This window comes from Carettochelys insculpta, chromosome 1, assembly GCF_033958435.1.
Source record: "Carettochelys insculpta isolate YL-2023 chromosome 1, ASM3395843v1, whole genome shotgun sequence".
Classification (NCBI taxonomy): domain Eukaryota; kingdom Metazoa; phylum Chordata; order Testudines; family Carettochelyidae; genus Carettochelys; species Carettochelys insculpta.
This window is the reverse complement of record NC_134137.1, coordinates 66,626,664-66,653,903: the sequence shown is the minus strand read 5'-3', so window position 1 is coordinate 66,653,903 and position 27,240 is coordinate 66,626,664. Positions and strand designations below refer to the sequence as shown.

Sequence of the window (27,240 nt, the reverse complement as noted above, 5' to 3'; positions counted from 1 at the left end):
CAATAGATTGTTGACAAAACTTAGCTGTTCAGTCGGTAGCGTTACATCTGTTACTGATCAGGAGTAATGCCTCTGTTGACAGTGTTTTGTCAACAGAGTGCCCATGTAGACAGTTCTGTCAATAGAGGGGCTTGTGGTTTACTGGGCAGCCCTATTTGCACAGCTTCTCTTCAGCTGTTCTGTCGAGAGTGAGCCAGGCAGTCTGGCTGCTCTGTCAACAGAGTGAATGGCTCTTTCGATCTGCTGTTATGCGTAGGGACAAACTGTTGACAAAGGTAATGCTGAGGTTTCTCTGTTGACAGTGACTTCTATTGACAGAGGCTGCCTGTGTAGACATAGCTAAATTGAGATATGTCCCTCACACTGGCCATGGAGAAGGAAGCACAGAAAACCAAAGAGCAGATTCAGAAACCTTGACTAAAGCCATGCCTAAAGTCCAAAGCCTGAATCTGATTTGCACTAGCTTCTCTTAACGTTGCTGTGGCAATGTAAAGGAATTTTAAAGTGGAAGTACGTTACACTGAGCTCATGGATCCTTTGCACTGTTGGAGTCATGTAAAGGGGAGAACAGAGAACAACTGACCCTATACATTTGAATATGCAATGGTTTACTATTTCAGATGCTATAGGAACAGAGAAAGCAGAAGACAAACACTTAGTAGTGACAGGACTAGACTACAGATCTAGATATTGTCTCTGCAAGAGTTCATAACAGTAATGGCAATGTGTCTGCAGCTGTTACAGCAAGGCAGAGACGCCCTGGTTTTCAATAAAGATCCACACACAAAGAGGAAGGAATTGGTTACAGCAGCAGTCTGAAATCTCATCACAGAACTAGCTAACCCAATAAGGAAAGCATCTTTAAATGAAGGCATCTTAAATCTTGAAGTGGTGAAACTGGTGGTTGTATGTGAAGAAAACTCAAATACCCTCTTCTTGATAAACCAAAAAAAAAGGGAAGGGGGTCTCAAAGAGGACCTTTTAATCATACTCTGAAGAACACCTTGAGCATTTCTTGGAAGATTTTTTCATCTACTGGTCTCTTAAATGGCAATTCTGGCCCCCACTTGAAAAGATAGCAAGCAAATATTTTGATTACCCTGTGTGCCTGCCAAACAGAAAGTGCATCAGGAAGTTGCTTGGAAAAAATTGAATTTTCAGTTAAACTAGTTATGTTAAGTAGTACAAGGGATATTAATCCTTGTGATCTAGAACAAAAGTGACCACAATCTAAGGTCAAAAAGAAACATCTCCTCATAGTACAATGATACACAATTATGCGCATTATGAGGTTTTATGCCTTTTCAGAAGCATCTGTCATTGGCTATTGTTGGAAACAGGATAGTAGATGAGAACGACCATTAGTGTGTTCCAAATAGGAATTCTGCTGTTTTAAATGTATTGCACAAGAGATTGCTCTTCCCACCGCAGGCTAGGTCTTAAGCATGAGCAGCAGCAATCTGTGTTTATGAGAATATACTTGACATAGCAAATAATAATCTCATGCCTAAAGAGTTGCATTGGAAGAAAAGAAAAGACTTGCAATTTTCCTAACAGCTAGATCTCTTAAAAAGAATTCTGCTCGTATTATTTAGGATGGCCAACAGAGAAGAATGACGATGAGCTAAGAGTACAGAGGCTCAGTATAGCCCCCCTTAGATCCCTGAGACTTTGTTTTGTGGTTGGCAGAGGAAGACAAGGCATGATAATATCAATTTTTAAGCAAGATAAGCTTGGTTTGTGATGGTCAACTGTGGTCTACTACTCTCTGAATCATAGAATCATAGAATCACAGGGCTGGAAGGGACCTCAGGAGGTCATCTAGTCTGGTCCCCTGCTTCAAGAAGGAAAGTGGGCATCAGATAATTGGAATCGTGCTTGTGGGTCCATATTGCAAGACCATATATGCTGTCTATGTGCTAATAAAGTTCCAAAAAACATAACTGAATACTGAACGAGGCCCGTAACTGAAATCTGTTTGGATGACATAACAGACAATGATAGTACATCTGCCCCTGGCTGGGTATTCGGTTCAGCAAAATACAAAGCAGAACCAAGTGTAGTGCTGCCACTGTATTTGCACCTGGCCTTACATGTCTATCATTCAAAAACTAGTTTCAGTTGATTGTCTCTCTTGCATGCCAGTTATAGAAAGGGACTTAGATGGGACTCATGCCAGTGTGCAGACAACCCATTGTTCCATGAACCATGGTGGTCTCTGAGTTGACTGTGATCCATGGCAGTGAAAGAATCACTGAGGCTGATTGGTGTCCAAGCAGGTAATTCGTTTAGGTTAAGTCAAGAGCTCAGAGGGGAATTCTTGTCATTTTCCTTTAATCAGCCATTTTCAGTTCATTGCTGGATGAAGATCTACCCTGTTAAGGTCCACTTTATCATCTCACTTGACTGAAGGTAACTTGCATCTGGGAAATGTCTGGATCTTGCATTCAAGAAGAATATCAAGACTGGTACGTGCGTGCATGTGGAATGTGCACCCTTGACATAGATTGACTATTGCCACTTTTGAACAGAGGCTAAAGGAATTAATGGACTTCAAGATGGTATAGAGGCAGAATACTAATTTGCCAACAGCCCATTTTATCAGTTGGTCAATAGGATTTTACAATGAACTTTTGTCTTCAGCCAATCACACGGTAACTTTTATACCCTTTTACCTGACTTCTTCACCAGTCATGGGTATACCAGAAAAACTGCAACATATGAAATGAGTGGAAGATGGTTGGCATGCTAGATTTTTTGATGTCATGTGGCATGATTGTGCATAAGACTGGAAAAAAAATGTAACCTCCGTGATAGAATCTACAAATACCTAAATCAGCAAAACTACTCTGGCCTGTGGCTCAAATGATGAAGGTTAGTGCAGAAGCTCTGAGTTCATTATTCATGGTGCAGTGTCTTGCTTTCGGAGGGCATGCTAACAGCTGTCCTTATGGAAGCAATTGTGAGATCTCTGCTTAACAGTCTCTCTTTCAAGGAGGACCATCTTCTTAAAAACAGACTCATTCTGAACTTCCCTTTTTAGGGGAAAAATTATTAAGACTATTGTTGCAAAGCAAATCTGGTAACATCCTGAGCCTATGGTTTCTCTGGTCCCAATTAACCTTGGCTCCAGCCTGGATACCATATAGAAACTGAAGTAGTTGTGTTAGTCCAGCTCAGCTCTTGGAGCTGGATGAAGATCAAACATCCAGGTTGATTTTAGTTGTGCCAGCTGCCTTCAATACCACACATAGATTGTAAGGCTTTGGTGATGCATGTGTGGTCTCTAGCACGGGCAGATGTTTCTCTTGTGTTGCACCATTCCTCTGTGTTTAAAAAGTCACTGCGTAGTACTTGCCAATGTATTATTTGTCCTGGGGGCTCTCTGTCCTATGGGGTACCACAGCATTCTATTCCTCTGCACTCTTGTGTACTGACTCTATGAGTCCTTTGGAAGGATCAGGGAGAGAGAATGGATGTCAGTATCTTCAGCATAACAATGAAACCCAGCTGTGTGTAGTAACAGAGAGGGAGCCATGCTAGTCTGTACACTATCAAAACAAAAAAGCAGTCCTGTAGCACTTTAAAGACTAACAAAATAATGTATTAGGTGAGCTTTCGTGGAACAGACCCACTTCTTCAGACCATAGTCATACCAGAACAGACTCAATATTCTCTGTGCCTTACATACTGAGTCTGTTCTGGTCTGGCTATGGTCTGAAGAAGTGGGTCTGTCCCACAAAACTCAACTAATAAATTATTTTGTTAGTCTTCAAAGTGCTGTGTGTGTTTGCTTCTGCTCAGTGGGTGGTGCAGTGGGATCACTTCTTCAGCACAGCAGAGCAGCTGTACAGACATGGAAGGAGGAGAGGCTTGTGAGCTCTCCACCTCCATCTACCCACACTTGTGGGCCAGACACCAGCTAAACCCACAGGTTGTTGAGCTTCACAGTGCTGGGGGATCCTTACCATTCACATTGCCTGACTCTTTCTCTCTCTCTGTGTGTGTGTGCGTGTGTGTGTGATTTTCACCATGCTGCTTATTGCTGTGATTTCCTAGTTATCTGCATTTCATTTCAGACAAGAATTAGATTTGTATCCAGGAGTCGTGCGTTACACAGACCTGTGAGGCTACTGCTGTGCTCACAGACACAGTAGGGTGCACCTGTGCTACATTCCCAATAACACAGGACCACACTGTGCAATACCCTTATCTTGCTTTCCCAATGTTTGTTTTGTCATTAGCACAGCATGCCAGTGTGTTGACAGCAAGATATCCTAAGCCTTATCTGGACAGTTGCAATTCCAAAGGAGTGGCAAGGATCATATTTTCTTGTGAGCTGGCACAAGCAGAGGTAACATTTGGCCTCTCTGGTGGGGAAAGTGTGCCAAGCCCAGTTGCTAGAAGCCTAATGAAAAATAAACTGAGAGGAGCAATTTGCTTTTACATTTTTATGTCTTGTTGATGATTCACATGTTAACTAATAATCATGGGTCCAAATCTTCAAGTTTTAACAGGACAAATACTTATTCAGCACAAGTGTGTGTATGTGTGTGTGCACACTTGAGTACACACACAAACTATACTGCACACACTATTCTTCTTCCCCTGGGTAGAGGCTATATAATTAGCTACTGAAAAGCTCTCAGATGCTGCAGTAAGGATGGCAGTCTAAGAACTTACACAGAACAAAATCGCACATGAGTAGTTCAGGAGTTGAGTTCAATGTAACATGAATAAGGCTGTAGAATTGGTCCCTACATGTGACCAAAGTAGATAGGGGTTCTGACATCGAGCGCCTTATCAAGGAAGATAATTATGTCACTTCAAAGACTCCCCTTATCCAAGGTGGATCTCATATTTCAGGTTGACTTCACCACCCACGTACTACATACCTTAATGTAATCAAGCAGGGAAAAAACAAAAAAACAAAAAATAAAACAAAAAACAAACAAACAAACAAAAAACAAATATTTACAAGATTTCTGAATGCTTAAATTACATTGCTAAAATGAAAGTGCCAGAGGGACACACACTGAAAATGATGACACCACCACTAGTGGAGGGATGAAAGAAGAGGGCAAATAAAAGAGCAGGTTAGAAAGGAATCAGTAGCACTATTATGATGGAATTGGCTTTATCAGTGTTCTTACATCTGGGTGGCTTCTGCTCTTAGAATATAATACAGTGGGGGAAAAAAAGTCCATTACCTTTCAATTTTTCAGCCAGCAAAGTAGCTTCGTGTTCAGAATAATGCATTATTGCTGGAGGAGAAGGAGGTCGTAGCCTGTCTTCTTCCATTTTGCGCCTGTGACGCTCTTCTCTGGCCAGCATTCTTTGTTTGCATTCCCATTCATAAAAGTCATCTCTTGCCTGAGCAAAATCAACATGAAGGCGACCTGAATCCTTTTTGTCTGTGCTGGATCCTAATCTCATGCGGTAACCTGAAAGCCACAAGTAGAACTGCTGCAATTTTTATTCCGTTATATACATTTTAGGCAGTGAGGAAAAAAAAATCATTTGCTTTTACCAAGCCACCTTGATCACCTCTCTCCCATCTCATATCTAACTTTTCATTGTCATTTACATAGACATCCACCTTCGCGTGCAACCTTCTGCATTTCTAAAGCATACGTCATCACAGTAATTGAGCTGATGGGATAGGCTAACATAGCAAAATTCGGATCTTTGTTTAGAAGAACCCCAAACTCGGTGTGTGCTACAGTTTGAGGTTCCAAACCTTTCTAAACACAAAGAGAATTTGCAAAATTGTGCACCTCGACTGGGTTTGGATTTTCGACCTCACTTAACCCTGGGAGTGTTTGGATTAGGCTTAATTCTAGTTCAGAAGATTGAGACAAATGATTGAAATCTTAGAAAATCTCTGCTAGAGATAAATAAGCAAATTGCATTATAGAAATTGCCAGTCCCAGTGGCAATGCATCACACTCTGCACTGAAGCTGGACCTCAGCTGTTGACCTTTCACAGTCACCAACACAAAACGCTAATAGTAAAGGAGAAGATATAAATAGCTGATCAAATTCAGTCAAGAACTGCATTTATTATTCAGTATTTTGTCTGAAAATGGTTGTAATAGAGTACACTGATTTATCTGAAGAAGCAATCTTGTTTGACAATGTATAAAGGTTCTTGCTGTGTCCATTCAGTAATCTCTTAAGTATTCATAGATATGTCAATGCTTCACCTGTTAAAACTAACAGACCGGGAACTCTTTAACATAGTGGCCATATACAATGGGGCTCTGATTTTCATGGGAAATTCTGGGTGCTGACCTAAGGCAATCTGCAGAGACAATGCTGTCCAACAAGCTTGCTAGCTTAGTTCACATTTTGCCAAGAATCCTTGGGATACTGTACAGATGCCCATTGGTGTCCATGGGCAAAGGGTTCGCAGCTCTTTGAAAAAGCAGCTCTTGTCTGAGACCTGACAAACTCTCCCCTGTACCAATACAGAAGTTTCACAGTATCTATCTACAGGAGCAACAAGAAGTCCTGTGGCACCTTATAGACTAACAGATATTTTGGAGCATAAGCTTTCGTGGGCAAAGACACGCTTCGTCAGATGCCTGAATGGGGGGTTCCAGAGGAGGGTTTAAATTCATGTATCTGATGAAGCAGGTCTTTGCCCATGAAAGTTTATGCTCCAAAATATCTGTTAGTCTATAAAGTGCCACAGGACTCGTTACTTTTGAAGATACAGACTAACTCGGCTACCCTTCTGACACTTATCTATAGGAGGTTTCTATTGAAAACTTGTAATTTACTGCTCGTGATCACTGACAGAAATGTGTGTATGGATAATATTCATGGGACAATGTGACTGTACTGAAAATTTTGCTCTTATGATCTTGGAATGAAAGTGAGTCAGCAACGATCTTATGCCCTGGTGATGCCCCTTTTACGGTGGTGGAGTAGTTATCACCTGTCCCTAACTGCTTAATTGCGTAATGTATTATTTAACTGTCTATCCTTGCCCTATCTCAGAACAGCCAATGGAAAACCATCAAAGACACTTGAAGGTAAAAAGGAACATTGCAACAGACAGAAGACCACCGTATATGTGAATAAAGACAAAAGACTGATTCAGTGTATCTAATCTCAATATGGGTAGTGTAAGAAAACAGCTTGTTGAGCAGGGCTGTTTCACAAAAGATTGGACTGTGGTTCCTGTGAAGCCAACCAGCCTACAGCTCTGCAACAGACTATATAATTTGGAGAGAAAACCTACTGTATTAGATAGGAAGGTAAGTATTAATAACGGTAAGCCCTAGTTTACAATTTATTATTTGGTCTTGTATTGTTTCTGTCACTGTCTCTTGTTTCTTGTGGGCTCTTTAGTGTTTCTTAAATAAGCCTTATTTTGTTTTACTACAAGTGCTTGTAAGGGTTGTGCATTCTTCAGGAGTTGTGATTGAGGGTAAAACTGGTAAACTGGGCCACACTGCCCCTTTAGGGGCAGAAGATCTGGACTTCCTAGTGCCATTGGCTAGATATCACAAGGGGACATGAGGACTGGGCTGCACTTCTTTGTCAGGTCTGGGATAACCCAAAGGGGACTGCCTGACAAGCATTGCAATGGAGGCAGAGATAGGGAGCAAACACCCAGTCGCCACCAGCAGGATTCCTTCTGGCAGAAGACAGGAAGTAACAAGATTGAGTCAAAGCCTCAGGGTCTATCAGAATCTCTTCTCAAGTTACGCTTTATTGACTGAAAGAAAATCTTAAAATAATCCTCCTAGATTTTAACCTGGGCTCTGGGGAAATATTAATGAGCGCAGAAAGCTGCAAACAGCGCACATGGTGTAACCAGCAACAGGCAGACTCAAACCTGTGTCCTTTGGAGTTTAGTGCAGGAGCTTCTACAGTTTGAACTCAAAGCCCAGCTGGCTCTCAGTTAAGACTGTAGAGGAGACTCAATTGTTCTCTCAGTAAGTGGTCAAAGTGCCATCACACGGGACAGTGAACCACACTCAGTAGGGGTGTGGGTTACACAATCACATGAGACGCTGAAAAGCAGGTCGAATTTGCCATTTTGCAGAAGGTCCTGCTATGACATATTCTTGCAATAGTTCTGCTTAATGGGGTATGAGAATTTGCAAAATTGTACAGCTCGAGTGGGTTTGGATTTTCAACCTCACTTAACCCTGGGAGTGTTTGGATCAGGCTTAATTCTGGTTCAGATTGAGACAAATGATTGAAATCCTAGAAAATCTGCTTATTGGGGTATGAGGTCTCTGCATCCTTAATAGTTCTGCATATCGGGGTATGAGGTCTCTGCATCCTTAATAGTTCTGCATATCGGGGTCTGAGGTCTCTGCATCCTTTGTATGCTGGGCAGCTGAGCGCCACTCTGGCCTTGGTTAGCTTGACAATAAAGTAAGTCACTCTGTTCATCTGTGGAGATGTATTTGTGCAGACCCAATGATTGGGGGCCCCTGTGTAGAGCACACAGAAAGGCAGAAGCTGTTTTTCTGCCTATAAATTTGAACAGCAGCCACTATCTGCCTGTGCCAGGAGCAGGATTACTCCAGTCTCTCCTAGATGCCACAGGGTTCTAATGAAGACATAACAATGGCCATACTGGGTCAGACCAAAGGTCCATCCAGCCTAGTAGCCTGTCTGCTGACGGTGGCCATTGTCAGGTACCCCAGAGGAGTGGACTGAAGACAATGGTCAAGCAATTTGTCTCCTGTCATCCATCTCCAGCCTCTGACAATCAGAGGCCAGGGACACCGTTCCTACCCTTGGCTAATAGCCTTTTATGGACCTGACCTCCATGAATTTATCTAGCTCTTTCTTAAATTCTGTTATAGTCCTAGTCTTCACAATCTCTTGTAGCAAGGAGTTCCACAGGTTAACTATGTGCTGAGTGAAGAAGAACTTTCTTTTATTAGTTTTAAACCTGCTACCCATTAATTTCATTTGGTGTCCTCTAGCTCTTGTATTACGGGCACAAGTGAATAACTTCTCCTTATTCGCCCTCTCCACACCTGCCATAATTTTATACACCTCTATCATGTCCCCCCTCAGTCTCCTCTTTGCTAAACTGAAAAGTCCCAATCTTTCTAGCCTTTGCTCATACAGGACCTGTTCCAAGCCCCTATCATTTTAGTTGCCCTTTTTTGAACCTTCTCCAGTGCCAGGATATCTTTTTTTTAGGTGAGGAGACCACATCTGTACGCAGTATTCAAGATGTGGGCATACCATAGATTTATATAGGGGCAGTAAGATACTCCTTATCTTACTTTCTACCCCTTTTTCAATAATATTTTACACCTATTTCCCTTTCTGACTGCCTCTGCACACTGCGTGGACGTTTTCAAGGAACTATCCAGATAATTCCAGGATCTCTTTCCTGATTAGTTACAGCTAAATTAGCCCCCCCATCATATTGTAAGTATAGCCGGGGTTATTTTTTCCAATGTGCATTACCTTACACATATCCACATTACATTTCACTTGCCATTTTGTTGCCCAGTCACTCAGTCTGATGAGATCTTTTTGAAGTTCATCAACAGTCTGCCTTTGTCTTGACTATCTTGAACAGTTTAGTGTCATCGGCAAACTTTGCCACCTCACTGCTCACCCCCTGCTCCAGATCATTTATGAATAAATTGAACAGGATTGGTCCTAGGATTGACCCTTGGGGGTCAGTTAACCCTCTCCATTTGGAAAATTTACCATTTATGCCTAGCCTTTGTTTCCTGTCTTTTAACCAGTTCTCAATCCATGAAAGGACCTTCCCTCTCATCCCATGACAACTTAATGTAAGAGCGTTTGATAGGGTACCTTGTGAAGGGCTTTCTGGAAATCTAAGTATACTATATGCACTGGATCTCGCCTGTCTGCATGTTTGTTAACCCCTTCAAAGAACTCTAAGGCCGTGTCTACACTAGCCCAAAACTTCGAAATGGCCATGCGAATGGCCATTTCGAAGTTTTACTAATGAAGTGCTTAAATATATATTCAGCGCTTCATTAGCATGTGGGTGGCCGCGGCACTTCGAAATTGACGCGGTTTGTCCTAACGGGGCTCCTTTTCAAAAGGACCCCGGCTACTCTGAAGTCCCCTTATTCCTATGAGCTGATGGGAATAAGGGTACTTCGAAGTAGTCAGGGTCCCTTAGAAAAGGAGCCCCGTTGGGATGAGCCGTGCGACGGCGAGCCGTGTCAATTTCGAAGTGCTGCGGCCGCCCTCATGCTAAAGAAGCGCTGAATATGTATTTCAGCGCTTCATCAGTAAAACTTCAAAATGGCCATTTGCATGGCCATTTCGAAGTTTTGGGCTTGTGTAGACATAGCCTAACAGATTAGTAAAACATGATTTCCCTCTGAAGAAATCATGGTGACTTTTGCCCATCAAATTATGTTCTTCTATGTGCCTGTTCCAAAATCTTCTCTAATGACACTTCAATCTGGGACAGTTCCTCAGTTTCATTTCCCACAAAAAACGGTGCAGGTTTGGGAATCTCCCCAACATCCTCAGCCATGAAGACTGAAGCAAAGAAATCATTTAGTCTCTCTGCAATGGCTTTATCATCCTTGATTGCTCCTTTTGCATTTGTATCGTCTAGGGGACCCACTGGTTTTTTTTTTTAGCAGGCTTTCTGCTTCTAATGTATTTAATAACATTTTGTTATTACTTTTTGAGCTTTTGGCTAGCTGTTCCTCAAATCTTTTTTCGCTTTCCTTATTACAGTTTTACACTTAATTTGGTAGTGTTTATGTTCCTTTCTATTTACCTCACTAAGATTTGCCTTCCACTTTTTGAAAGATGCCTTTTTAACCCCTCACAGTTTGTTTTACATGGGTGTTAACCCATGGTGGCTCTTTTTTTGGTCTCTTAGTATGTTTTTTTAATTTGAGGTATACATTTAAGTTGGGCCTCTATTATAGTGTCTTTGAGAAGCTTCCATGCAGCTTGCAGGGTTTTTGTTCTAGTCACTCTGGCTTTTAATTTCTGTTTAACTGACCTCCTCATTTTTTGCATAGTTCCCCTCTTTGAAATTAAATGCCGGAGTGTTGGACTGCTGAGGTGTTCTTCCCACCACAGGAATATTAAATGTTATGACATTATGATCACTATTCCCAAGAGGTCCTGTAACAGTGACCTCGTGGATCAGCTCCTGTGCGCCACTCAGTACTAAATCGAGAATTGCCTCTCCCCTTGTGGGTAACTGTACCAGCTGCTCCAGGAAGCAGTCATTGACGGCATCGAGAAATTTTATTTCTGCCTCTCACCCTGATGTGACATATACCCAGTCAGTATGGGGATAACTGAAATCCCCCATTGCTATTGAGTGTTTTATTTTGGTAGTCTCTCTAATCTCCCTTAGCATTTCAACATCACTATCACTGTCCTGATCAGGCGGTCGATGATATATCCTTTCATATTCTTAGTAAAGCTTGGAATTACTATATTCTTAGTAGAGCTTGGAACTACTATCCACAGTGATTCTAGGGAATATTTTGATTCATTTAAAAATTCTTATTTCACGATTTCACGTGATTCTATGTTATCTTTCACATACAGTGCCACTCTGCCACCCACACGGCCCATTCTATTCTTCTGATATATTTTATATCCTGGCATGACTGCATCCCATACATTGTCTTCAGTCCACCAGGTTTCCTTGATGCCTATTATGTCAATTTCCTCCTTTAATACAAGGTTCTCTAGTTCACCCATTTTATTAGTCAGACTTCTAGCATGTGTGTAGAACCATTTTAAAGATTTGCCTCGCTTATCTGTCTTCCCAACCCAGATGTATTAGATTCTTTTATATGTGATTGTTTGTCTGATCTAGCCCATTGTTTGATATCTCCTCTCCTCCCTGTTTTACTAAAGCCTAGAATATCTCTATCGATGGATTCTCCTCAAAGATGTGGGGTTTTGCAAGGGGATGGGCAAACCTGGGTTTTGATTGAAGAGGGGGGAATGCTGTCACACACTGAGTGCACCTCTAACAGGGGAATTATTGTATGAATAAAAGGTGTTAGTTAAAACACAGGTTGACTACACATGTGCAGAAAAAGGGATAATGACTTCAGATAGACAGGGAAAGTGATATTTGCTTTTAAGTTTTACCTCTAACACCTTGCTGAGCTTAAGAGGCTAGCATGGCAAAAGCGAGAGGGGCTCCAGCTTGCAAACACAGGAAAAGGAGAACAAAGAGCAGTCCCCAAGGATAGGGCAGAGAGAAGCTGTAGGAGAACAGGCTGACACCCAGAACCCAGAGATTAGGAGTCTGGGGTTAGATAGAGCTGCCTAAGCCATAAAGAAAGATAAATGTGTTCAGAGTGTTATTGTTTTAAAACCTTGTCCTAGGCTTTGCTATTTTCCTACCTTTAAGACTAAACAATCCCTTAGTTTAAGAAAGCCATTTGCATCAATGTCTTCACCAACAAGATACTGAAAGGAACCCAAACAACTAGCCCTGATGTGGGTAAGGACCTGCTCTGAGAGTGGGAGAATGATGTGATTTCACTCCAGAGAGGTAGAAGCATCAGACCTCCTACCAGTAGGGGTGAACTCAGAGAGGAGGTCTCCAGGCAGCTCTGAAATCATAACAAATAGTACACAAATGAATTGACTAACAACACAAATTTATCAACTAATTTTGTAAATTCAAAAAACATTATCAGTTGTTTGAGCGAAAGTGACAAAGTGTCTAGGGCCATAAACCTAAAACTTGATCTCCCAGCTGTGTTGCGTTTTTCACTCTATAGCTGTGTCTACACGTGCACGCTACTTCGAAGTAGCGGCACTAACTTCGAAATAGCGCCCGTCGCGGCTACACGTGTCGGGCGCTATTTCGAAGTTACCTTCGACGTTAGGCGGCGAGACGTCGAAGTCGCTAACCTCATGAGGGGATCGGAATAGCGCCCTACTTCCACGTTCAACATCGAAGTAGGGACCGTGTAGACGATCCGCTTCCCGCAACTTCGAAATTGTGGGGTCCTCCATGGCAGCCATCAGCTGGGGGGTTGAGAGACGCTGTCTCTCCAGCCTGTGCGGGGCTCTATGGTCACCGTGTGCAGCAGCCCTTAGCCCAGGACTTCTGGCTGCTGCTGCTGCAGCGGGGGATTCATGCTGCATGCACAGGGTCTGCAACTCGTTGTCGGCTCTGTGTATCTTGTGCTGTTTAGTGCAAGTGTGTCTGGGAGGGGCCCTTTAAGGGAGCGGCTGGCTGTTGAGTCCGCCCTGTGATCCTGTCTGCAGCTGTGCCTGGCACCCTTATTTCGATGTGTGCTACTGTGGCGTGTAGACGTTCCCTCGCTGCGCCTATTTCGATGTGGTGCTGCGCAACGTCGATGTTGAACATCGACGTTGCCAGCCCTGGAGGACGTGTAGACGTTATTCATCGAAATAGCCTATTTTGATGTCGCCACATCGAAATAGGCTACTTCGATGTAGGCTTCACGTGTAGACGTAGCCTATATGACCTCATAGGCATTCTCCCTCTGCTCTGCTTGTCTCCTCTGTTGTTACAAGAAGACAGGGTATTGAAATGTGTAAAAGTCTTGCTCCTTGAGTGTTTCAGGGAGTAAGATTCTTACATATGTCCAAATTCTGTACACTCACAATGACAAAAGCAGCAAAGTGGGAGACTGGCATGAAGGCTGCTGCAATCTTAGCTGACGAAAACCCAGAGTGTGAAATAGGGAAGCTGAATTCTATCAAAGCAACCCTATCTTCTGGGAGCAGACCGAGAGAAAGGTGCAAAGAGGAAGATGCAGTCTGAGCACAGCACGCAGCACTAGGAACGTCTGTGCTTTGGTCGTAGATTTGGTGCCCTTGGAAGGGGAATTTTCAAAAGCTCTCTTTAGGGCAACCAGATTTGCGGGCTCAAAAACTGGAAATGTTCATCCGTGAATGACCGAAAATCAGATTGGATGTTTGGCTGCTCCAGCCTCCACTGGGCGAGCAGCCAAAGGGTCTTCACAAGCATCCATCTCATAATGTTAAAACTAGTCCCTCAGTTTCAAAATGTCTGTCACAGCAACCCTCATTAGGAGTGGTCAATCTGGCCTTAAATGGGCTAGTGAAAAAATACAAAGACCTCAGCACTACCTGGATTGACATAAGAAGCTCAGATATGTGTGTGGCTGCCATATATCAGGTGAGGTGTGTATTTGTGTGTATGTCAGACCCTGCTTTGTATATGGAAAGCCCCTGCAAAATCAGTCAGCATGGACTCTATGAGTTGTGGACAATTCTGAACGCCGGCTATCTTACATTACTTGACGTTCGCAACAGTGTTCAAAGCTTTTTGAACAGATAACAGCACTCCCCTATATCATTTTCAGAACTCCTCCTGGAACGGCAATGAATTTCTCTCACACAACCTCTTCCCATCGAGGTGCCAGGACAGCAGCTAGCAGTAACTGCATGCATGACTTGTCATTTCAACTCTCTGATTTTCATACACAAAGACAGAGCAAGGGATTTTGATCACTCACAAGGAGCCTAATGTTAAAAGATCAGGAGAAGGAAAAATCCATTACTCTGCTGTAAAAATGAAAACCAGGCTTTCTGTATTATATATCTAGTATATGCTCCAAGACTCATCTTTTGTGATTGGATGTTACCAAGAAGAGAGCTGGCCAGTGCATGCACTGAATGTAGTGAAACATGTACCTGGACTCCAGCACCCGAAAGAGAGGGCCCAGGAACACAAGTAGCCAGTTGGAGCTTAAAAATGATATGATACGTTGCCTGGGTGCTCAACATTGGGCAGAAACTCCCACTGAAACACATTAGCAGATATAATTCATATTTAAGGTTTGGGCCAAAATCTTGATAGTTCTCCACAAGGCTGGGCTCTGGCAACCTAAACACTGTCTCATTCTTTGCATCCAGGACTGCTAAGCATTTCACAAGCTATGGAATCATCCCAGTCATGGGAGTAAAAGACATGAGGGCAGAAATTTTTCTTCAGCTGACCATGGCTATTTGGAATTCACTTCCTTAGCTAATCAGAATGGCAGCAAAGTCCACAACCTTCAGAGCAGAATGCATGCAGCTCCAATTTAGCAGTCCTGCAGTCAAAACCCAACATAATGGCTCTTCCCAACCCCCCAGACATCCATTTGGAGTTAGAAAGGAAAGAACTAGTGATTACACTGACTAATGGATTTTATAACTGCATAAGGTACTATGGAACTAAGCATGGGATAAATACATAGATGAGATTAGACTGGATAGACAGGTAAAACAGATTAGACAGAGTAACTCATCATTACCAAAGTCATGGTTTCCCCACATATGACAAGTATGCTGAAGTTATAATAAATTATACCGTCTATTTGTTGGTTTTTCTTGCACATTATAGGCTTGGGAAATTGCTTTAACTGTGTTTTTCTTCAATCATTTCTGAATTCATTATGTTTCAAAACACGATAAAGATTAGTTAGAAAAATACAGTCATTCAGTACAATTAACACCTGCTTCTAATGCACGATCTGTCATTTGTGCAGTTCTGCAATACAGCCAAGGCCCTGAGTTTTTTGCAGAATGCCATGGAAATCAGGGCTGACAGCACAAGTCAGATGAATGTGGCAACAATGCTCACTTCTTTCTTTATGGCCCTCTCTCACTCCCAACCCACTGTCCCTTCTTTAATGTATTTGGAAACATGAGGCTACAAGTCTCTACCAGAGGAAGAGGTACGGAGAAAGAGCAAGATATAGCAAGAGAAAAAAAATATTGAGATAGAGCAGAGGGGAAAACAGAAGAAATCAGAAGTGGGAGAGAAAAAGGAGACTTGTAAAAGCAGCAGTGAAAATGGAGAGTGAAGAAAGAAAATGGGAAAGGATGGAACAAAGCATGAATGGGAGAAGCAGGAAAGAGAAAGCTGTGGGAACCTGAAAATAAACCTGCAGAGAATGAGTGAGAAGGGGAGCAGAAAGAGTTTAATTTTCACCCATTTCACTTCTTGCCTGCCCTAACTATAATACTTTATCAAAAAGAAACTGACAAAATAAGAAGAAATAGATTGCACATATAATAATCAGCAGATCTTATGTTTTGGCATTCAAGGCAAACCCTGACTATTAGAGGTCAGAGGTCAAGCCTTCTACAGTATCAAGTTATCTCACATCTACCTCTTATGGATTCCTGTAACCATCTTCTTAAAGATCTGGTGTGAGTCACTGTCAAAGGCAGGTTACTGGACTAGCTGGACTTTGATTCCGATGTAGCATGATATTTTTCCATGATTTTCTCTTCTAAGTCCCTCACTCTTTTGCATTGTGTTGTTAATTTTTTTTGAGTTATGTCCAGTTTTGGTCTTCATCCCACAAAACACAAAACAACCAAGATTTGTACTGTGAGCAGTGATTGTTCAGCATCTCTGTAGATCAGTAGCTCTGAGCAAGGAGCTGGGCTTTGTTTCATTTGGTTCACTTGTCTGTGGAATTCCATATAAACTAATGCCATAGAGACATTTGTATGTCATAATAAATGAGCACAAAAGTAATAAGGTGGGAAGGAGGAAAGTTGAAATGGGAGCAGGATAAGAAAAAGAGATAAAATGGGAGTGAAGAAATGAGGTAAAAAAAGGAAGGAGGGAAGGACAAGATAAAGATTTGGAGAAATTTAAAAAAGGGTTTTAAAATGTCCTGAAAAAGTGATTTCACTTCCCTGGGGCCCAAACACAGGGAACTGAACATTTTTTTTTTTTAAAGAAAGAGTGGCTCCCTCTTTGTTTATCTTTGTAAAATGAAGGAGTGGTTTCTTTTTTGGAGACACAATTTCACGTTCTCTCAAGTTTAAAGGCACGACACTTGATTTTTGTGTTTTTTTTAAATGGCAGTACGTGGAGTTATTGAGGTACACACCCTATTTTAGACTACATCAAATTTTTGACACCTTTACTCATGAGGAGTAGCACTTGTACAGATATTCCCATCAAAGCCAATGGGACTTCTTGTGGAGAAAGGTATTACTCTGTATGAATAAGGGTAGAACCAGCCCTATAATGTGCTTATGAAGGCAGAAGCATTTCAGGCCATGCTGAAGAATGTATAAAAATAAACCAGTAAAACTGCTAGTGCCTGTCACAGAAACTGGCACTGAAATACTGCAGCAATCCTGGACCAGTGCCGTACACTTCCTCTCCCTCCCCCATTTCCCCCAAGCTGTGAATAAAAACTGTATAAGCTTGTATGAAACTGAAAATAAGACTGCACTGTTGTGAATTCCAGAGCCTGCTTATTTGTCATAGGAGGGTGGGAAATTGCTCCAGGGTAGGCAAAATTCACAGAACCACACACTGGTCTTGGTGAGCACAGAAAAATGTGAAATTACACCCTTGACACTCATAGCCAAAGCTGCTGAGCTCGAGCAACATTTGCTGAGATAAAGACTAAGAAAATAAGCATACATTATCATCATAAAATACATATAAGCAGCACAGAAAATCCATGAAAGAAAGTAAAATACCAGAAAGGTAAATGGCTTTATCAACCATGAACTCCTCTGCAAAACGAATGTGACAAAAATTCTTCTTGCTTTTTCGAATAGCTGTAATATCTCCACACTGCTCAAACACTTCCTGAATGATTTCCTCAGTAGCATTTTCTGGTAAACCTCCAACAAATACAGTCTTACAGCCAGGAGGTCTCTCTCTTGTGGAAGGCGGTGGAAGATCTAAGTAAAAACAAAAGAAAAACACACTGGAACACAAAGCTTTGTCTCTTACCCAATCATCCTTATAATCAATTTTATATAACACAAAATATTCTGAATAGCAATTTATTTGAGAGGCAGTTGGGGTCATGGACAATTAAATATTTTAGGGATTGGCCAAAACTGGGTCCGTGAATTTGTACTTTTTTCAGTTTTTGATGGTTTAAGAGTCAAACCTCTGCCATTACGATTTGTTGCTCAGTTCTGATCCAGATCCCAAAGGGGTGTATTTCTCTGCTTGGATTCTAATCAACTCCCACAAGAACCCACTGTCATATTTTGGACCAGAAGAACCTTAAGGGCTGATATGATCTCAGTCACAAGCCCTCAGCTCTAATGTGTAAATCTGAATCAAGTCTGAACTCAGCCACTTTGGCTAATCTCTGATGTTTACAAGATACCCGTTCAAATCTCTGAGTAATGAAAATCAGGCCACATTTGTGTAAGTGCCTGTATATGGACACAGGAGCCTAACTTCACACACTCAGGCTTGAAGATGTTACCCAGTCTTAACATAATTTCACTTCTCTTTTGTAATACAGACACACAGCACGCTGCAAAACAGAGTGGGAACTACGATAAAATGACAACATGATGAAAACCGTCTGCCAGTTATCTACTTTGTCTTATTGCCAGATAATAGAACAGAGGCCAGAGCAAGGGAAGGATAACCTACACAGAGTACTCATTGGCTGTGAGACACCACAGGATGAAATGACTCTTTTTGTCATCATTTACATTTAAATGAGCAAACTTAAATTTTTGAAGGCTGTATAAAAGGTAGAGTGTGCATTGCCCAAATGTTTTTCACCTTCCTTATGTGTAGAGTACCACAGCATTTTTGAAAATACCCATTACAAGCCAACATTAATATGAATTAGTTATTTGGCACTGAAATACGGTGAGTGAGGTTAGTTTTCTAATTGGTTTCAATACCCAATGGGCTAGGCCCAGTACAAATGCAGAGCAAATTGTGTTTGTTTTGCTTTCTTTTTTCCCCACTCCCACCTGGTGCTGGTGAAAGGTGCAGATCCATGGCCCTGGGAATGGATGTCCTCTGATTTAATCATAAGGTTCTGCTTTGCCTGCATTCAGATACTCAATGGGAGGAGTCTTCCTTTCATTTGCACAGCCCATGTCAGGGCCAGAAGAAACTCTAGTCCCTGCTTTCATGGGAGCACAGAGACCACATCCCAGGACATACTTGGTGCTGTAAAAGGGCATGAAGATGGAGAGGGCATGGAGATCTGCCCTCTCATACGTCACACGCCAGAACTGGCCACCAGCTTGGAGCGACTATACTGAATTGCACCACATTGCACCTGTATTCTGGGAAATTCCCAAGCACCCTCTGTAGACAGCTCAGTTCATCACCACAGGGAGCATCACTTACTTCAGCTGAAGGGCAATTTGCACAATTTACACCCAGGAGATGTGCATGGTGGGCGACTGTTGTGCAAACTTCCCCACATTTCCTTGTCCATGAATCAGAGGGAACATCTCTAGGGGTGAGGTAATAGGTGAGTCCTCAGGCTTATTTTTGTATCTCCCTTCTGAGGCTACTTCTACACTGACTATGGAAGATCGACCACTCAGTTATCATTTATCAGAATTCTCCAACTCTGAAGAAGTGTGCCTGTCCCATGAAAGCTCATCACCTAACAAATTATACTGTTAGGCTACGTCTATACTGGCACAAAACTTCGAAATGGTCATGCAAATGGCCAAATCAAAGATTACTAATGAGGCCCTGAAATGCATATTCAGCACCTCATTAGCATGCTGCTGGCTGCAGCTCTTCAAAATTGCTGCTTTTTGCTCCCATGCAGCTCGTCCGGACAGGGGTCCTTTTTGAAAGGACCCCACCAACTTCGAAATCCCCTTATTCCTATCAGCTGATAGGAATTTAAGTTTGCTCACCTGATAGGAATAAGGGGATTTCAAAGTTGGCGGGGTCCTTTCGAAAAGGACCACAGTCTGGATGAGCCACGCAGGACCGAAAAGTGGCAATTTCGAAGAGCCACGACTAGCGGCATGCTAATGAAGCGCTGAATATGCATTTCAGGGCCTCATTAGTAATCTTTGATTTGGCCATTTGCATGGCCATTTCGAAGTTTTGTGCCAGTGTAGACACAGCCTTAGTGTTTAAAGTCTATAGGACTGCTTTTTTACTTTATTAAAGCAATAAAGACTTCCAGTCTCCTTTAGCTTTGTTCAATTAATCCACTTTATTTTCTTACCAAATGTAGCCCTATGTTTGCTCTTTTATCTGAAAAGATGAATAAACAGGCTCTGCTATTCCACCACACTGGATACGTGTAACTGAAATGCAATTTGGTTGGAAGTATTTTAGCTACCAGCACATATTCAAAAAAGTATTAACTATTAAATTAGTTCTATTTCTTGCATACATGTCACTGTGGTTCTTTTAGTATTTACAAAGAAAACATGCTCAAATATTGTTCAGCAACTATAAACGGTTAATGTAAAACACTAAGAAAACAAGGCTGCCAAGCATTCTTTCATTAGATCTACTTACTTGGGTTAGGAGGGAAGAGTGTACAGCTTTTGCAGTGAATTATTTCTTTGACTACAGGCACATCTGTTGGTGGTGGTGGCACCACCCCCATACTTGGTATCATTGGGTTAAGGGGGGTGATTCCAGTCATCATGCTGAGGCCTGGATCAAAGCCTGGTACACAGATTGAATCTGTAAATATATCACATAAAATCTTGGCTTATAAATCTTGAAACTATTTCTCGTTTCTATTTTCCTGCACAGACTGTTTCACTCCTGGTTTTTTTCAAGGTGTCACAGTATTACAAGAAAAGCCCGGGGGGGCAAAAGGAAAAAGAAAAAAGAAAAGAAAGGTTGTATTTCAGCTAGACAGCCCACTGAGAACAAATTAAAACTATGCATAAAGGAGGAAATGTTATACAACTTAAAATACTGATTGCCACACAGGACACTGAGGTGTGAATCCATGCACCACACAGTTTCGTTATTATCTGGAATGGAACACAATTTTCTGTTTTATAACACCACTATGTTGTTTATTATGCCTTCTGACCCAGCATGTGGGAAGAATATCATTTAACACTGATATGCCCTCTCTCTCTAATTGTCATTTCTAACAGAACACAGTCTTCTCACATAAGTGACCTTGATTTATGAATCACCATAGAAAAACTGCACTTCTAAGCGTGTTTTATGTAAGACTGGCCTGGCAAGAATTCCAAGCGATTTTTCTTGGAGCTGAAGTTAACACTGTGCCTAATAAGTTCTTGTTTGAAGCTGAGAATTAACTCATTCTCGAGCTGGTAGTTACGTGGTTTAATAAATTCTCTTAAACACATACCTATTGTTTGAATCTGAAATTGAGTTGGATTTTAGAGCATCAAAGTAGTGTCATCCTGAATTTGAATAGGCATATGTTTTAGATGAACATGAAGTCAATTTTTTAAATTCTCCTTTGCTAGAAACATGCTTTTTGGTTTCTTGAGGCACAATTAATAAAACATTTTGAGAGAGTGATCTCTTTGTTGCACAACACTACTGCTATTTGAGGTCATCAAATATTTAAAAGAAAAGTGAATTACTTGGGTTCTCCACAGGTTTTCTGCAGAGCTTCCTGGGTAGCAACTGTGAAGTATTTAATGATGCATGCAAAGTCAGAACTTAGTTGGGCAGCTTTGGGACTTGGCTTTGAACAAAACAACTTTCTTTCTTTGTGGGTACAAATTGACAAATTTGAACTACAGCTTCTTATGAGGCAGAGTGATGACTGGTCCACAGATAGAACCAAGCACTTGGAACTCCACAGTTGTAATCCTCCATCCAGCACTGATGTGCTGTGTGGCCCTGGGCGAGTGTACTAACTTCTCTGCAGCCCAATTTCTGCAGATGTAAAACAAGAATAATACTACTTACCCACCTGCAAAGATTAACGCAAGAGTGTTTTGCACATTGTAGGGCGACCAAAGCACGCTATGAGTGCTAAATGCACTTACTGAATTTCTTGAAATATCAGGAATCCTGTCTTATCAAATTCACGTAACAAAAACAAAACTGCTATGACTGAGCACATGCCAGTAGAAATGCTCTCTAGCGTCACCACACGCTTCCCATCGCCTCTACACAGACTGTTCTGCTTTCAAGCCATTCTGTTTCATTGCAAGCGCACAGCAAGCAAGAATTTGCTCCAGGCTTATTGAAGACTAGTATTAATGAAAACTCTTGATATTACATTACTTTTTCCTAATAAGTGGGCTTATGAAAAAGAATTTGCTCTGGGTGTGATTTTTTTCTTGTTCTTTTAATACAGAGGTATGTGCATTGCTTACAGATTATGCTTTGAAACTCCATTGCTGCCATTTATTTCATAGTAAGCTGTAGCTGCCATATTAAACATTCATGTTTCAGGAAAGCTGTGATATAAACTCAGAGGTGAAAGGGTAGAGTGCAATTCACACAAGTCCTTAGGCAATTCTAATTTTCTCACTCTGATCTTTTAAAATTCTTACTGCTGACAACCACAGCAGGCCACAATCGTCCACTAGTATCCTGCAGTGAGAGGCCTGTTCTTACAACTTGCCACCAGAGCTATGTCTACACAGCAGCATTATTTTGAAATGAGCTATTCCAGAAGAGATTTTCCAGAATAGCCTATTCTGAAATAGCACATCTGCACACAAAGGCTGCAGCAACACTACATTCCCCTTTCGGAAGGGGAATGCAAATACAGCTGATTGAAAATGCAAATGAAACACTGATTTAAATATTGTGCACCTCATTTGCATAATGATGGCCACTCACTGTTCCAGAAGTGCTGTTTTCAGGAAAAAAAAAAAACAAGCAGTGTAGACGGGATTCCATTGAAAGAAAACCCTGCTTTTGAAAGCACCCTTCTTCCTTATATTTTTCAGGAAGAACAGTTCTTTTGCAAAAGGGGTTTGTTTTTGAAGGAACCCCACCTACACTGTTTGTTTTTTCCCCTGAAAACAATACTTGCGAAACAGCAAGTAGCTGCCATTATGCAAATGAGGCACACAATATGTAAATCAGTATCTCAATTGCATTTCCAATTGGTCTCATGTGCATTCCCCTTCCAAAAAGGGAATGTATTGTCACCACAGCCTTTGTGTATTCCAAAATAGCAGTCTGCTACTTCAAAATAGAGCTTTCGACACAACAGAGCCTATTTCGCACTAGAGCCCTTGGACGCAATATCACTTATTTTGAAATAGTCCCTATTCGCTGTCTAAACAGCTTCTGTTTTGAAATATCCCCTTTGAAATAGGCACTATTCCTCATGGAATCAGCTTTGCCAAATTCGAAATAAGCGTTCCGCTATTTCAAAATTATTTCGGAATAGCGGTTGCATGGTGTAGACACTTGCAAATTTATTTTGGAATAGTGGCTGTTCTGAAATAACTTTGCTGTGTAGACACACCCCAGAAGGGCATGAAGAGTTCTGACACAAAAAAAATAGCATTGCACAGTACTGAATGTGGTACGTTCCATCATGCCACACTCAACGTGTATCCATCTGCAGCATCCACCACAGGGCCATGAAAAAGGGGTGCAGGAGTGCTCTCTAGTTCCACAAGATAAATCCTCTCCCACACCCCCCATTGCTTTACACTGACTAGTATCAGAGGGGTTAACTGTGTTAGTTTGTATCCACAAAAACAACGAGAAGTCCTGCGGCACCTTATGGACTAACAGATATTTTGGAGTATAAACTTTTGTGGGCAAAGACTGTGTCCTGCTTTCAAGCCATTCTGTTTCATCAAAGCACACAGCCAGCAAAGTTCTCCATGTTGCTTAGGTATCTCCCGGGGGCTTTCTAGAAACCAATGGAAAGCGCTACCATTTGGCTGTACTCATGTAGGATTTACAAAGGACACATGGGACCATAAGTTCTGTGATACACTTTAACGTGTCCTGGCATCCCTTTTCCCTGAGAGGTACCTGTGGTGGGACAGAAGCACAGTCAGGAGCTCTTGAATTCTAATTTCACTTCTCACAGGGCTTCATCCAAATCTCAACGGAATTAATGACAGACTGGTTGATTGCAGTGAGCTTTGGATTAGGCCCTCAATGACTTTCTCTATGGCTTTGGGCAAGCCATTTAACTTCTGAAGTTCAGCTTCCCTTAGCTGTTAAATTGACAATGAAATGCCTGCATGCCTCACAGGGGTTTTGTGAGGATGCATTAGTTATGTGTGTAAAGTACACTGAAGAAGAAAAACATTATTTGAATGCTAGGAGTTATTATTATGGATTGCTGTGCTGCAAACATTTCCCAACCATAACATTTGCATAGATTTGACAGTTAACTAGATTTTTGTAGACATACCCCCCTGCAATTTCCAACAAAGAAATTCAGTGGACGTGCCATAGTACAGTACAATGTGTTGTACTTATGTTTCATTTATACTGTAATGACATACAAGTGTTTTATGTTTCTTTTCTAGTTGTCTTCATTTCATTAGACATTGTGAACAACTGAGGGATATAACAGCAAGTTAATAATCTACTCACAAAATGAGAATTTGACATTTTATTTTCCTTTTGGATGGCCTATTTTATTTTGCTGACCAGTACCACACCACGCCTGTTTAAGAGATACATGCTATCTCTTTTTCCCATGGGCCGCAGTGTCTCTTTGACCAGAGTAACAGGTTTCCCAAACTTTAGGGTTTGCTATTATATTTCTGGCAGGATTGAACTTACCATATAGATCTATTAGCTGATAGGAATGTTTTTCTTTTTGTGTTTAATATTCTGTTTCACTCCCACCAGAGCAGATTACTACAAATTAGACATTTTCAATAAATGGAGAATCACGGACAGTGTTATGGAGATAATGAGTTCTTCAAATTATTTCCATTTTACAGCATCTCCTCAGTCTATCCCGGATTCTGTTTCAGCCATAAGGTCTTTGCACGGCTGGTACTCTTGACTAGGCTCTTGGATAGTTTGGGGGTGTTGCATCAAATGAGAAGGAGACAAGCTCCATATGGGTACTGACGACAGCCCCTTGTAAAACTCCACAGGTGACGGGCTTGGGGGCTGTAAATCCAGTGTCCTTGATGTCTCTGTGGGTGCAGACTTCAAGGAATGAATGAAGTCATCTAAGTGTAGCACCACTTAATTCTGTCACAGCTCTGATGGGATTCAGCACCATTACATGTTTAACCATAGAGGGTTGCAGGGGAGTCCAGCAATATGCATTTGAACATATAGTCCTACTTTGTGTGCTGAAAAAGATCATCCATTAGTGTTGCCAGTGGAGTCTCTTTCACAGCCTGGCACCATGATGCCCCTTTCAGATCGGTCTGGGACACTAGAGTTATCTAGGTGAAAATGGAAATGAACCCTGTAGAGTGTTTGGATTAGCTTGTTCAGGCTTCAGAAACAGACAAATTGATGGGACTAAACGGAATGGTAAAGAAAATGAAACATAACCCAGATCATATATCTGTTTAGCAGATGTATTTAGATACACAATCATCTATATATTGCAGTCATGGGTATGCTACAAATGGCACATATCACTATATCACAAATATACAGGTCCAAGATGTCATAGCTGAGGATTTTATTATTTTTGTCACTTTTTAAAAGGAGTATCGATAGTCACACAGACATATGCACATTTTCTGAACAGTTGAAAGTATTAGTATCAATATTAACAACATGTAGCTTGAATGTTTATAGTCCAGCACCCTCGGGACCTTATTGGTGTTGAACAAGAGAAGTTGCTGGAACACAGGACGGCAATATTGTCTAGCACATTACCAACACTTCCACCACTTACTGGTCTCTCAAAAGACATTTGGGGTACATTAGAACTAAATTATATCACAGAACACGGACAGCCAGGACTATGACTGTAAACAAACTATATGGGACCATGGGAAACTTGACTATGCCAGGATAAGTGATTGTTTGGTTAAGTAAAATTATGCTGGATTACTAATGTTGCCAGATGAAAGAGTGCCAGACTAGAAAGGTTCAACCTGGAATACAAATATGAATTTGACAATCTGAATTACAGAAAGATGCGACAATATATATTAAATGCATTCATAAAAATACTAAATCAATTTAAGAATGTGCAAATGCATTATGATTAACTTTGGACCCAGGTGAACATTACAGATAAGCACTGAACACTATCATGTCTAGGTCCCCCTGAACAGTGTTGGTTTAGTAGGCATCCTGAGCAGTAATATTTTCAGGTTCATGTTCTGCCTGTGCATAGCAAAACAAGAGTAACTTCCTGATTCATCTAATTAGTGATCTGCAAGACAGAACAGTGAAAACATTTGGAGAACAAACAGAAGATTTATATTAAAAATGGAGTTTAAAGAGACAGAGAAGTGTTCCTCCCACACACTTAGACAGCTCTGAAAAGCTTGTTTTCTCAAGACGACACAGAGACAAAAGCCAAACCCATTTTTCACGGCTGAAAAAAGGAGCAGAAAGATAAAATCCTTTTGAAAGAACTGCTCTCTAATATAATGCACTGTGTGGGCACTCTTTTGGCATGCACAACTGTTGGGGTGTAAGCAACTGAATTTTCCCATTTTGTGCTGCTTTCTGTTCTTTCCTGTCAGCTCTTGCTGTCCAAATAGTCTTCAGTTCTGCCAAATTAAATTGTTGCTTCCATAACAAAGGCTCACAATTCTGCCATCTGTGATTTTGGGGAAGTTCCTCATCCACAACATTGTGCTACTTTTTTTTCTGCCTGTTGTTGCCTGTTCTGGCTGTGCTGTAGCCAGTTATATATTTGCTTAATAAGGGCATCTTTGCTTCTTAAAGAACTAACTGTGTTCTTCTTTTGCCAATACTGAGCCACCTGATGTGCCACTCTTTTGGTTTGCTTCTGCCAACTGCTGCGGTGGTGCTATATAACAGCTGCTGAGATATATATTTTTGTACTAAATAAGGGCACTGATTTATACCAACACTAATTTGTCTGTGTGGACGTGCAGGCTTGGAGGGGTTCTTACCCTGAATTGGCTTGAGACTGCAATAATTTGATAGGTTGTCCTTACCCTTATGTGCCTATCAGTGGCAAAAACAATTTAAAACTTTTTCTGTTGCCGCAGAATGATGAGCAACCCAGTTATGGAAGTGGTGACTGGCGATCATATAATGATAATTTTACTGCTAAGAAAAATATTCTACCCTTGCTTTAGTAGAAAGACAAAAACAAATATCTAGAGCCAGTAATTAGGTTTTCCAAACAACATCCAATGTGGCAGCCATCAGTAGTATATGCTGCAGGACATGACAGACTTCACCACCTGGGCTAGCTTGCAAAACAGCTACCGCACAATGCTCATTACATTTATGCATTTGCAGTTTGTTTAAAAAATGGTTGTTGCTTATAGAATGGGAAGCTCTGGAACATAGAAATCAGATAATGCTATGAAGCTACCCTTGTTGGTTATTCTGAAAATGAACGTTGAATCAATTTCCAAAAGTGAAAATTGGAGTTACCCTGGAAAAAG

General features: G+C 41.4%; 1 protein-coding gene across 18 annotated transcripts in view; it reads right to left on the bottom strand.

Annotated features, from left to right (window-relative positions):
• Window positions 1-27,240, bottom strand: part of ENOX1 (ecto-NOX disulfide-thiol exchanger 1) — a 514,187-nt gene that overhangs the window by 136,994 nt on the left and 349,953 nt on the right. For 16 of the 18 annotated variants that reach the window (XM_074988353.1, XM_074988361.1, XM_074988362.1 and 13 more), the window contains 3 exons: window positions 20,252-20,422; window positions 17,467-17,673; window positions 5,211-5,444 (listed from right to left, as the gene is read on the bottom strand). In XM_074988353.1, coding sequence (XP_074844454.1) covers window positions 5,211-5,444; window positions 17,467-17,673; window positions 20,252-20,422 — 612 coding nt within the window. The remainder of the gene's footprint in view (window positions 1-5,210; window positions 5,445-17,466; window positions 17,674-20,251; window positions 20,423-27,240) is intronic. The other 2 variants (XM_074988367.1, XM_074988368.1) reach the window with 2 other exon arrangements.